Raw genomic sequence first — 12,412 nt, 5'->3', positions numbered from 1 at the left:
TGCTGTTGTGGTTATCTATTAAGTATTGGTGTTTTCCAGATCATAAACTCAAAGGTGAAAACTGTGTCATATAAGTAAATGATGAGACCTTTTTGGTGATTTATTATTATTTTTTTCACATATGGATTTAGTGGCACAGTGAGTAAACAGGTGACTATAATATGAGCTCGAGTTCATCACATCTTACAATCCAACCCAACAACAGTGTTAGTCATAGAGACAGAGTCTCAGTTAAACAGGAAAAACAAGCATCCAGGTCCAGTACGTAACATGCACATTAGATGCTGTGTGACTATTCCGGGAAATGCTAAGGTGTGACTGGTGTCTATACTTTGACTCTGCTTTAATTCAAAGGTGAGAGTTCTTATACCCCTGCATGATGTCAGAGCTGATATTAAAAATAAAAAGAATCAAAGTCAATCACCTTATACAAAGGCATTATTTGACTAGTTCAAAGATCACTAAATAAAACTGCTTAGTGTGCACCACTGGGAGACTTTGTGAATAAAATTGCATGTATTTCCTTAACTTTACGTGTGAGACTGTAAATGTCAGGAAGCACCTGACTGCGATACTACAACTGCTTTGTATTGCAAAAATACCAAATGATAAAGGGCAGCTCGGTCTCCATAGATACTGGCCATAGCTAAAGTAAACAAAAAACACTTCAAAATTTGACACAGGGCTGACATGTATGACAGAGGATGTTCTAATATTTAATGGGGGGGGCGCCCTCACAATGACAGCTGTGTTGCCGAATATCAGTTGACAGTTGGCATAAAACAACAAATACTCATGAAGATGAATACACTGACAAACTGCTGAAGAGAGACACCATAACACAGAGGGCGTGGAGGATATCTCATTTGACTTGCTCACTGGGGGAAGAATTATTGTAGCTGACGGTGCTTTGGACATTAAATATATCACTAGAAGTGATAATATATTACTAGATAGTAGCACATCAGTCATCAACCCGTCTTTTATTTTCTCTGCCATTGTTGGGCTGCATCAAGCAGGCTTGCGATTTTCATTCGTGCGTCATCAGATATGAAAACAAGCAATGCTGGGAGTGTAAACATGCCACGGTAGGCGTCCACCTGGAGACTTTAAGGGTAGCAAGTTGATGCCTTCAGCGATTTTATACACCCAGCAGACCAGTTAAAGCTGGGTATGGACAGGTAACTAATATAATAATAGCGATAAGCCATTTATGTAGTTGTTGTACATGTGTTCTCAGATGTGAGAACTGATGCTTGTGCAGTCCAATTAATGCACAATCCTATGAATGATCTGTAATTGGATAACCTCCACAGCTGTAAATGTAAACAGATCCAGCAGTGATGGATTCAAGTACATATATGTTTCTTAACTCACAAATGAAAAAAAAAAATAAAGTTAAATATTGAGGAGTAATGTGGGATTTGAGGAACCTATGAGATGAGCCCACCTGACACCTGTCACAGAGAGTCACATTGGGTTTAAAGCAAATAAACATGGGGGGGCATTACCCGGAAGTGTGTAAGATCACAATATATGATCTACGCGATAATCATTTTCATTGTCTGTTTATTTTGAACCCCCCCCCCCCCCCCCCCCCCCCGTCTCTCTCTCTCTTTCTCTCTCTCTCTCTCTTTCTGTGTGTGTGTGTGTGCGTGCGCGTGCCGCGTCTCGTTCTGCTGGGGGCAGAGGGAGTGGCCATGTTGGTTTCGGGAACGAGTGTTCGTCTTTCGTAGCTCTTAGTTCACGAGAATCCGAGAGAGTAGGCGGAGGGGAATCACGCTCACAAGATAATGAAGCCCGACTGTGTTAGGTTTTGATATAACGTCTTCAACGAGCAGCCGTTGAAAGGTGAGATACTCGACTGTCACACGCGATGTTGAGTTTACGGGCAAGTCCGAGGCTGTAATAAGGTGTATGTGTTTCCTTCACATAGACACACTCTGAAGTATTTGAGCCGCGTTTTATGTCTGGAAATGTCTGAAATATATGTATTTTTTTTTTTTTTATACACGCACATGTACAAGAGTCGTTGTTGTGCTTTCCCGACGTCGCTTAAATGTGCAGCTCCATGTAAACAATAAGTTAGCCATGGTGTAATTCCGGAAGTCTTTTTGATAGATTGATCCGATTTCATGACGTCACATTCATTAAAGTTACAGCCGATGTCGTATTTGTCACGCGATAAACTACCGAGCTATTTGGTAAAAAAAAGAAAAGAAAAGAAAAAGATTAGACGGAATATGCTGTGACGGTGTCGTTTTAAAGTTTCTAATACGTTCGTGTTTACGTAAGCATTAACGCAATTGCGATTCCAGCGAATTCTGCAGCTGACATGACAGTTAATGTGTGTGTGTGTGTGTGTGTGTGTGTGTGTGTCTCAGTGATCTGGCAACCCCCCCCTCCCAACATGTCTAGGAGAAGAGGATGGTCCAAGGGCTCCTGGTTGGGATCATTTCCTGTCCCAGGCCTGAGCGAGCCTCCTCAGGGTCAGGGCATCCATGTTTACCTTTCTGGACCAAAGGAGGGGAGCGTTACTTGTCCCAACCAGCCGGAGGGGTCACAGCAGAGGAGCTGTGCATCTCGGCTGCGGAGGCTGTAGGTGAGAGTGAATGCCCGGATCGGATAGCACACGCACCCAAACCAACATGAAAGGAATTTGTTTTCTGAGTTTCCTGTTATATCATGTTAAAGCATGCTGGTGTGTGACTTCCTTTTTTCCCCCCCCCCACCATCAGGGATAACGCCTCTGTGCCATGTGTTGTTTGCGCTGTATAATCCAATAAACCGTTGCTGGTACAGTCCGAACCACGTTTTCAAACAAGAGGAGAGCTCCAGCCTCGTTCTTTACTACTGTATGAGGTCAGCCTGCATTTTTTTGTAATGCTTCATTTGGAAGATGAAGTTGAGACACAGTTAATTCACACGGGCCGTCTGGTTTCCTCATTCTTAGGTTTTACTTTCGCAATTGGCATGGATTGAATGATAAGGAGCCAGCTGTGTCCCGCTATGCTCTCAAATCTGGGACACAGCAAGGCGGTTTCCCTCTGCTTGAGATGGCCTCTTTGGAGTATTTATTTGCCCAGGTGTGTGTTTCACGTGAGGTTTATCATTTTTTGCTGTAAATAAGCGCACATTGCTGTTGTATTGACAATAGCAGATTCATGCAACCTCCTATTCCCTTCTGCGACCCCCCCCCCCCCCCCCAACCAGGCTAAATATGAATTTGTGAACGAAGTGGTACAAATAGAAGACGTGGAGTCTGAGGAGGATCTGAGTCGCTTCAAGAATGAGAGCTTGGGAATGGCTGTACTTCAGCTGTCATACCAGGCAATGCAAACAAATTCAACCTTACAAGCTGTGGCTGGAAAAAACAGGTAATTACCTTAGAGAATACTCTTTCCAGCTAAAATTCTGAAATAATCTAATGTCTAATTTTTCAGTAAGTAGAATGTATTCTGAAGATACATATGTATTTCTTTCATTTGACTCTACTTTGTGTTTTTTTTTTTAGTACTGTTGTCTTTAATTTCTGCTGCTGCAGCAAGCACTGATAACTCTAATGTAACCGCAGGATCCAGGTATTCTTAACAAAACTCTCTTTTCAGCTTCCTACAGTGCATTCCAAGGTCTTTTGCCAGACAAATATCCAGAGACAACTTCCTGACTAAAATCAGGATCCAGCGGGTGTTTGCAGACTTTGTGCGGACCTTCCAGCAGCACACCGTGGATAAGGGCCGACTGGGACCCCAGGAGATCATGTATAAGTACATCTCTACTCTCGAACACTTGGCGCCAAATTTTGGCACAGAGACCTTCCCTGTAACCCACCTCGAACTGAGGCGTGACGGGGACGGGAGCAGCTCGTTCTCCAGCACCACCCATGCCCAGGGTGTCTCAAAAGACAACTACGGCGCTCCCGCCTCACATGAAATAATGGTGTCTGGCACCGAGGGGATTCTGTGGAGGAAGGTTTCTCTTCAGAAGGTTCGCCAAAGCACAGTTTCAAGCTTCTAATGAGCTAATTCTGAGATTCGGTGTACATGTTTTATTCACTCAGTCTCCTTACCTAGGCGCAGGCAAACACTTACTTCTCGAATGACTACATGAACTACATGAAGAAAACAAAACAGTCGTCCAGCCAGCCGACGGCGAACGCTCCCGATAAATGGACCTCCTTCTGCGATTTCCCTGAAATAACGCACATAGCAATTACTGAAGCTAATGTGTGCATTAGCACTCAGGACAATGACTACATGGTGAGAGTTCTTGTTTATCCTTTTATGCAAAAGCTGAGTACATTAATTGAATTGTGTTGCGGTGCATTAGTCCAGTTGATGTGGTGCATATTAGTCTTTCTACTGTTGAGTTTTTGAAACGCCTGTACGTTTTTCTTGTGCGCCTAGCTTGGCATACTTATAATGCTATGTGTGTGACTGTAAGAGCCTCGAGTTTTGGTTTTGCCTTCGGCATTTTAATATGTTTTAAATTCACATGTGTCTGTAGGTGGGAGCTCTTATTGTAAGCTTGTGGTGTTTCTCTGTATGTATGTAGGAGGTTCAGATGAACTCCTGCCAGGAGGCCCATTCCTTCATCTCTCTTCTAGATGGATACTACCGACTGACTGCAGACGCCCACCACTATCTTTGTTGTGAAGTGGCTCCCCCAAGGGTAGTGCTGAGTGAAGCAAATCTACTGCATGGACCTATGCAGTGAGTTTTTTTTCTCCTCCCATGCATGCACATTCAGACACACACGGCCTATAAAGACACACGTTATATCATAACTCTGCTGTGCTTCCAGTGATGATTTTGTGCTACTTAAGCTGAAAAAGGAGGCAGCAGAGGAGGGAGCTTTCCTCGTCCGTTGGAGCGCCGTCGACTATCGCCGCATCATCCTTGCTGTGCTAAACAAAAACGGGGTAAGTCAACACCCACACTCTTCTCTGGGAATTGTTGCAGTGCAGTGAGTGGGACACATTTCAGAATCTGTGTTCCACCTTTGTTTATGCACACAGAACGGTTCAACGCCAAGCCACAAGCAGTTTCGTATTCAGCAGAAGGGTTCAGTGTTCTGTCTAGAGGGCTGGGACCAAGAATTCTCCAGTGTGAAGGAGCTCATAGACCGCCTCAAGACCTTTGTGCTCAAGTCTGGTTCAGAAAGCTTTACCGTCAAAAAATGCTGTTTGCCACGTCAAGGAGGTTTGTGTTTACCGGACATCTCGCCAGCTCCACTGCTGCACTCTGGTTTTTAAAGTAACTCTGTACTGTGAGATGTTTATGTGTTTACACAGGCTTGTCTATGTGTGTTTGTGTATTGCAGAGATTTCCAACCTCCTGGTTTGGAGGCAACGCGGCGATCGCTGCCCCCACCCTGAATCCCTCTCTCTAAACTTGACCGATCTGCGTTTCAATCCAATTAAAGAAAAAGACATCAAACGGGTAATAATATCCACTCGCCACCTCCGTTTTTACACAAGGCCTCTGCCTTGTAACTGACCGTGTGGGTGTTCTGTTTATGAGCAGGAACAGCATTTGGGCCGTGGCACCAGAACCAACATCTACTTAGGACGTCTGCTGGTACGGGGAGGAGAGGAGAACGACGACGTTGAGTTCAACAACAACTTGGCTGACCGCAAAGGCATCCGAGTGGTTCTCAAGATTCTAGACCAAAGCCATAAAGACATTACTTTCGTAAGTCACGTGACGTTTGCATGGATTGCAACAGTCGCTTTCTAAAGAATGGCAGCAGTAAAATGCTGAATCTACACAGACGGCGTCGCATTTACTTTCCTTACTTCTCACTCTGTCTTTCGTAGGCATTTTTTGAAACCGCGAGTCTGATGAGCCAGGTATCCCACAGTCACCTGGTGTTTGTGCATGGTGTGTCTATAAAAGGATCTGAGGGTAAGAGCTGTAACACTGTGCACCCTTCTCACGTCTGCTTTTCAATACTTCCTCCTTTGCTACTTCCCCCGTCAAACATATGATCTGTGTTTACAGTCAAATTTATGATTCTAGTATCAAGTGAACCATGTAGAAATGCAAAACTACTGCACGTTCTGTTTTAAATATAGTCGTACTTGTTTACATTGCGCCTGCGGACAAGCAGCGTCGCACACTCTCAGGCTTGTTTGTGACCTTTTTTTTTTTTTTTTTTTTAAATTGTCTATCTCTTAATTTTGTTTTATTTATTTTCACTAACATGTTAAAAATAAAACTTGTCATATCATAACCTCTACAGATGTCATGGTGGAAGAATATGTGGAGTTTGGGCCTCTGGATGTGTTCCTCCGCAAAGAAAAGGCGTCCGTGACTCCTCAGTGGAAATTTATTGTTGCGAAACAGCTTGCCAGCGCCCTCAGTTATCTTGTAAGTTCAAATTCTACTTTGTTATTTTTCAGTGCCACAGATTATAACGCAGTCCAGTTCGCTTTAATGACCGCACAGCTAAGTGGTAAATGCACTGAGTTGTTTAAAGGGAAGTATTGCAAACCAGTGGGTAAAATATTTTGTATAACATAGTCGGTTGTGCAATTGCCTATCTGGACACCAAGTTTTGGGTTTGAGCTGCTGTTCTTAAGCAGGAAGGGAAGTTATCTTATTATCAGAACACGCTTTAAGATAAATTCTGTCTGCCGAAAGTTTCTGTGAAATTTATTCTTCCAGCACTGCGTCGCAAATAGTTACCATTGGGGCTATTTTCATTACTCTAGGAGAACAAGGGGCTCGTCCACGGCAACGTCTGCGCCAAGAACATTCTGGTGGTGAGGCGCGGACTGGAGCATGGCACCACTCCTTTCGTCAAGCTGAGTGATCCAGGAATCCCCCTGAGTGTCCTTTCACGGGAAGGTCTGCATCCAGCAACTCGTACAAACTGTTAATTAGTTTCACTTTACAGAAAGGTCTCCCAGCATAGCAGGCGCGAGGTGGTCTGCGTTTTGTGCACATTTCAGCCTCATTTCAGTCAGATTTAGAAAACAGGATAGTTCAACCACTTCCTGTGACTTACTTCCTGTTGTATTGCAGTTTTGCTGCACAAAGTGTGGTTTAAGGCTGTCCAAAGTAAAGTCGTCTGCGTAGCTTTAGCCACCGCAGTTTATGTCATGTGGGGATTGTAAGCAAGAAAAACAAAACAAAGACGCTTGAATATACCTTGGAACCAACTATGCTGATGGTTTAAATACCTTTAGTATATTTAACTGATTAAATTTATTAAAATGTAGCTTTTGTAAGAGTGTATTATTATTTGTCAAAAAGCAGGATACAGTTAAACACAAATGTATGCTGCTGTTCTCCTACAAAAACAAAATTAGTTTGAAGTCACCATAACATGAGATGTGATTGTTTGTTCGTTGCTGTTCTGCACCGTAGAGCGTCTCGAACGTATCCCGTGGATCGCCCCAGAGTGCATTGACAGCGGTGCGCCCATTGGCAACGCTGCTGACCAGTGGAGCTTCGGAGTCACGCTGCTCGAAATCTGCAACAACGGCGACCTTCCCATGGGTGGTGCCACGTTGTCGGAGGTAAGCCCGGCTTCGACCCGCACTCCTCTTCCTGCACAGCTCGACACACCCGTGTTATCCTTTTGACCTCTAACCGTGACGCTTAAATGTTTTCCCCACCCCAGAAAGAGCGCTTTTATCAGCAAAGGGGACGCCTAGCCGAGCCGTCCTCCCAGGAGCTGGCCAAGTTCATCAGCATGTGTCTGACCTACGAGCCTGAGCAGAGGCCTTCATTCCGCGGTGTGCTGAGAAGACTCACAGACATCATGATAAAAGGTGAGTTTTCAAATTGCCTGTTGTAATTTCTCTTCATCTTTCAGCCTGTTTGAATGAATTTAATAAACAGATTTTTTTTTTTCACTCTACACACAGATCCAGATATATCTCCCAGCGAAACTCTCACCGACACAGACCCCAGCATATTCCATAAACGCTACCTGAAAATGATGCGCGTCTTGGGCGAGGTGAGTTGTAGTTCGACATCAGAGTCAGCTTTATTGGTATGTGTGCACATACGGGGAATTTGACTCCGGTAACTTTTGCTCTCTAGTGCAGAAACACACGGAACTTAAATAAGTGTAAAAAATAAATTTCAGTCTGTACACATAAAATAAAAATAGAGAGAGAAAGGATAAGAGCAGATATATACAACGATCCAGGGGTTTGTACAGTGAGTGTATACAGTCAGTGCAGAGTTATTGTTATTGTTCATGTGAATGGTCTCACACACTGTGACTGCTCAGAGTTCAGCAGAGCGACAGCCTGGGGGAAGAAACTGTCTTCGTGACGGGTGGTTTTGGCGGACAGTGCTCTGTAACGCCGGCCACATCATAAGTCACTATTTCCTTTTCCCGTGTGATTGAAAATAACATGATGCTCTGTCCACAGGGCCACTTCGGAAAGGTGATTCTCTACTTGTACGACCCGACCAACGACGGCACAGGAGAGTACGTGGCAGTGAAGTCCTTGAAGCAGGAGAATGGTCATATGCCTGACGGATGGATGAAGGAGATCGAGATCCTGAAATCTCTTTATCACAGAAACATCGTCAAGTACAAGGGCTGCTGTACTGAAGTGGGTGAGTCCTCACCTGGGTTCTGATTTGAATATGTGTTTGCTGAAACAAATAAACATACGGAATCCACACCTACAAGGGTGTCTCGTTCGCTAGCTCTTTTAACTTGCAGTGGATTGTTCAGGGATTGATGTTTGGCCTCTGCTGGTCTGCTTTAAATTAAAAAAAATAAATTTATCTGAAGTGTACCTGTGTTTATATTGTATATCAATGTTTTGAGCATAACAGGCACCAGTAGAAGTAACAGTGCCTTTTGGAAATGACGGAAACAGGAAGATTAAAGCACTGTTGCATTGTCTATTGACAGGAGGACAAATAGTGCAGCTTATAATGGAGTACCTTCCTCTGGGGAGTCTTCGAGAGTACCTTTGCAAGCGGAAACTTGGTGTGCCCCAGTGCCTTATGTTTGCCCAGCAGATCTGTGAGGTGAGCTCAGGTGGCATTTTTTTATTTTTTATTTTTTTTTACAGCCCAGCGTTCACCCAAAGGATCCAGCATGACACTCGCATCACCTAATACACATAGACAATAACCTCCCGCCATAAAAGACTGGGAAAGGGACCTCGGAACCACCAGCGATATCACAACCTGGATACGCATTTACAATAACACCTTCTCAGTGTCACAAAACTCCAAACTACAACTTAAACAATACAAAATTTTGCACTTCACCCAAAACATATTATACAAAATGGGAATGGTAGAAAATAACATCTGTTTACACTGTACAACAAACACTATAGATGATTACTTTCACGCCATCTGGCTCCGCCCACCAATTCAGAAACTTTGGACAAACGTTATTAATACACTTTCGCTAGCTATAGGTCGCAGTATTCCAACCTCCCCAGCTATATGTCTGCTAGGAGACCTTTCTGTAGTTGAACCGCCACTGAAATATGAACAACCAATATTGATCGCTCTAACAGTCGCTAAAAAGACCATCCTCCTAAACTGGAAGGACAGAACAAGAATGGCAATATCTCAGTGGCTCCTCCTATTATCCAACCACATCTCAACAGAAAAACAAATGGCATTAAAAAAACAATCAGATTGATTGCAACTCAAAAACATGTGCTCAGAGGTCTATAGTGCCCCGGATGTTCCCAAAAACCCCGCCAGCACCCCACATATGAATGACTGAGCCGTTTGTTGTTATTTCTGTTACGTGTTTTTTTTTTTCCTAAACTGTTATTTATTGATTTATTTTTTTCATATTCTCCTCCCTCTTTAAACAAAACTGTCTGAAAAACTGAAAACCCCCCCCAAAAAAACTATCCTTTTACACTGCTATACTAAACAGTCTATAATTCTTATCATTGAAAATATTATTTATCTTATTGTAATTAAGCAAAATATAATGTAACAATGGTACAATGATTTCTTGTCACCCTCTCCCCTCTTTGTTTACTGGTATTGCAATTTTTTTTTTTTTTACTTATTCGTTTGATTATTATTATTATTTTTTTTTTCACTCACCCACACAACACAACGCGCACAACTAGCACAATTTATCTTGTTCAATGTTCTGCACTGTTTTGTCCTTGTCCTGTAAGTATTTTGGTTGTTTTTCTTTATCAATAATAATAATAAAAAAAATCCAAAAAACGGTTATCAAAGGATCCAGCATGATGCAAAGTTTTTAAACCTCTCTGACATCAGGTTTTGGGGTGGTCCAGACATACAGGATTATTGTATTGAATTTTATTCACTACACACGGTGTATGAAAGTAAACTCCAACATGACTGGATGGTGGGGCCATACAAACGTTCTCAGACTCAGCAAGCACTTCTCACGTGTTGTATTGTTGTCGTCTTTTTTGAACTCTGTTCTGAGTTGAAGCTGCTCGGACTACAGCCCTAGTTTATCCTCCAGCTACCCAGAATAAGTTACTCAGTTTTGTACAACATGAACACTTCCTGCCCGAAGTCAGCTCAAAGCCACATGTGAACCCATGTTGGTGCAGGAGAGACTCAAGCAATCACCGTACTGTCAGAATGTTTTGCACCCATGTATGGAGTAGTAGTATTGTTATTCACACCTGTTTCGCATTTTATCGATTTTTAATTTCTGTTGTTCTCTTTCAAAGGGAATGGAGTACTTGCACTCTCAGCGATACGTCCATCGAGATCTGGCTGCCCGCAATGTCTTAGTGGAAAATGACAATCTGGTAAAGATTGGGGACTTTGGCCTGACGAAATACATTCCTGAAGGAGATGCCTACTATCGTGTCCATGAGGACGGGGACAGTCCAGTGTACTGGTCAGTCCATGCAACACCGAACAGTGTTATTCAGAGCTGTTTCGCATCACTTCCGCCACTAAATTGTGTTTATTATTTTTATTTTGCAGGTACGCCATTGAGTGCTTGAAAGAGGGTAAATTTTCGTTTGCCTCAGACGTTTGGTCCTTTGGAGTTACGCTGTACGAGATCTTGACTCGCTGTGAGCATCGCCAAAGTCCTCCAGTGGTACGTTATCACTGTCATCTTATCACAAGCTAGACTCGCGTGCCAATTTGCAGGTCTCGTGCTAAAGGCACAATGTGCTGTTCTGTGTTTTTGCAGAAGTTTTCTGAAATGAGGGATTCCACCACTGAACCGATGACTGTGATGGTACTCATAAAACTGCTGGTGGAGAAAAACGCGCGGTTACCTTGTCCCAGAGATTGCCCACGTGAGGTAACAATGCCCATCAAACAAAGCTGACATTTTGTTTTACATTATGAGTGGCTGGATAATAATAATAATAATAATAATAATGATAATATAACCACCTCTTGTTTTTAATCAACAGGTGCAGAAGTTAATGGAGCAGAGCTGGGATGCAAATCCTGCAGATCGGCCAACGTTCGAATCCCTCATCAAAGACTTTGCGGCTATTCGCCGATCATACAACTCTCAGTCGAACATAAACTTTTCCTTGGCTCAGATTTGCTGATTTGCCGGAGTGAGGACACACTTGACTACATGTCAATTCACTTTGCCACTGTGGCAACCATATATAACAGGGTAGCTAATAATGTGTTTTCCTGTGCGCAATTCCCGCTCTCTGTACAGAGATGTTTTTATAGGCTTTCGTGATAAAAGCACACTGGTATCATCTCATATGTGATGTTGACATAATAAACTCAGTCTGTTTTTCGTTTTCTTTCCCTTTTTCGTCTGACTGGACTTCCATGGGATAGTGATGCAGCCAGTCAGAGTGCCATCTTTTGTCTTTTAAAGGTTATAGCTTTGCATAAATACCAGTAAGTGCTAGGAGTTTCTATATATTGAGGGGTTACTGTATTTTATTTTTTATTTTTGTACATTTTGGGGGGGGGGGGGGGGGGTTATTTTGCATTTAATTTTTTGTTTTTGTCAAGAACAAATTCCTAATCTAATAACCAATTTTCCATATGCACTTTTTTAAAAGACGCAAATTAAATTCACTGATTACTGTGTCACAAATTGCGTAAAGATGCATTACATAGTATGCAGACATGGATGTTGTCCCACATGCAAGAACGTATGACTAAAGGCACTTATCAAATCTCACTTCTCTGTATCTGGCAAGGGATAGACGGAATAAATTGGCTATTAGTCGGTTTTTCATGTCTTTTAAAAAATATTTTTATAGTCCGCATCGTTTAACCTGAGTTTGCCAAAAAAATGCAATTATTAGTGGTATATTTAAAAATAAAAAAATGTAAACTGACTGATTCGTGATTGATTTTATGTATTGTTTTCTTTCTTCTCCTTAGTTGAAAGTCCCGGGAAATAATACTGAAATCACAGACACTGAAGCTTTTGCCGTTTACTCCGTTTTAAAGAGAATGAACTGTGGCCCCCA

The 12,412-nt window shown here is 42.7% G+C and overlaps 1 protein-coding gene across 1 annotated transcript; it reads left to right on the top strand.

The window, feature by feature from the left end:
• The first annotated feature begins 1,716 nt into the window (after window positions 1–1,716).
• On the top strand, window positions 1,717–11,856 carry tyk2 (tyrosine kinase 2). Its single transcript, XM_084570703.1, is given in 25 exon segments — window positions 1,717–1,851; window positions 2,385–2,507; window positions 2,510–2,602; window positions 2,739–2,862; window positions 2,954–3,086; window positions 3,214–3,377; window positions 3,609–3,987; window positions 4,074–4,259; window positions 4,555–4,712; window positions 4,804–4,921; window positions 5,018–5,201; window positions 5,323–5,441; window positions 5,526–5,693; window positions 5,819–5,906; window positions 6,244–6,371; window positions 6,716–6,851; window positions 7,374–7,525; window positions 7,630–7,780; window positions 7,877–7,968; window positions 8,393–8,582; window positions 8,887–9,005; window positions 10,670–10,842; window positions 10,932–11,049; window positions 11,146–11,259; window positions 11,375–11,856. Coding segments are annotated over 24 exon segments (3,528 nt in total). The 5' UTR covers window positions 1,717–1,851; window positions 2,385–2,410; the 3' UTR covers window positions 11,519–11,856.
• Window positions 11,857–12,412: the final 556 nt, after the last annotated feature.

Source organism: Chelon labrosus (genome assembly GCF_963514085.1).
Source record: "Chelon labrosus genome assembly, chromosome: 21".
NCBI lineage: Eukaryota > Metazoa > Chordata > Actinopteri > Mugiliformes > Mugilidae > Chelon > Chelon labrosus.
Note: the sequence above shows the minus strand (reverse complement) of the source record. Positions and strands in the feature narration are given on the sequence as shown.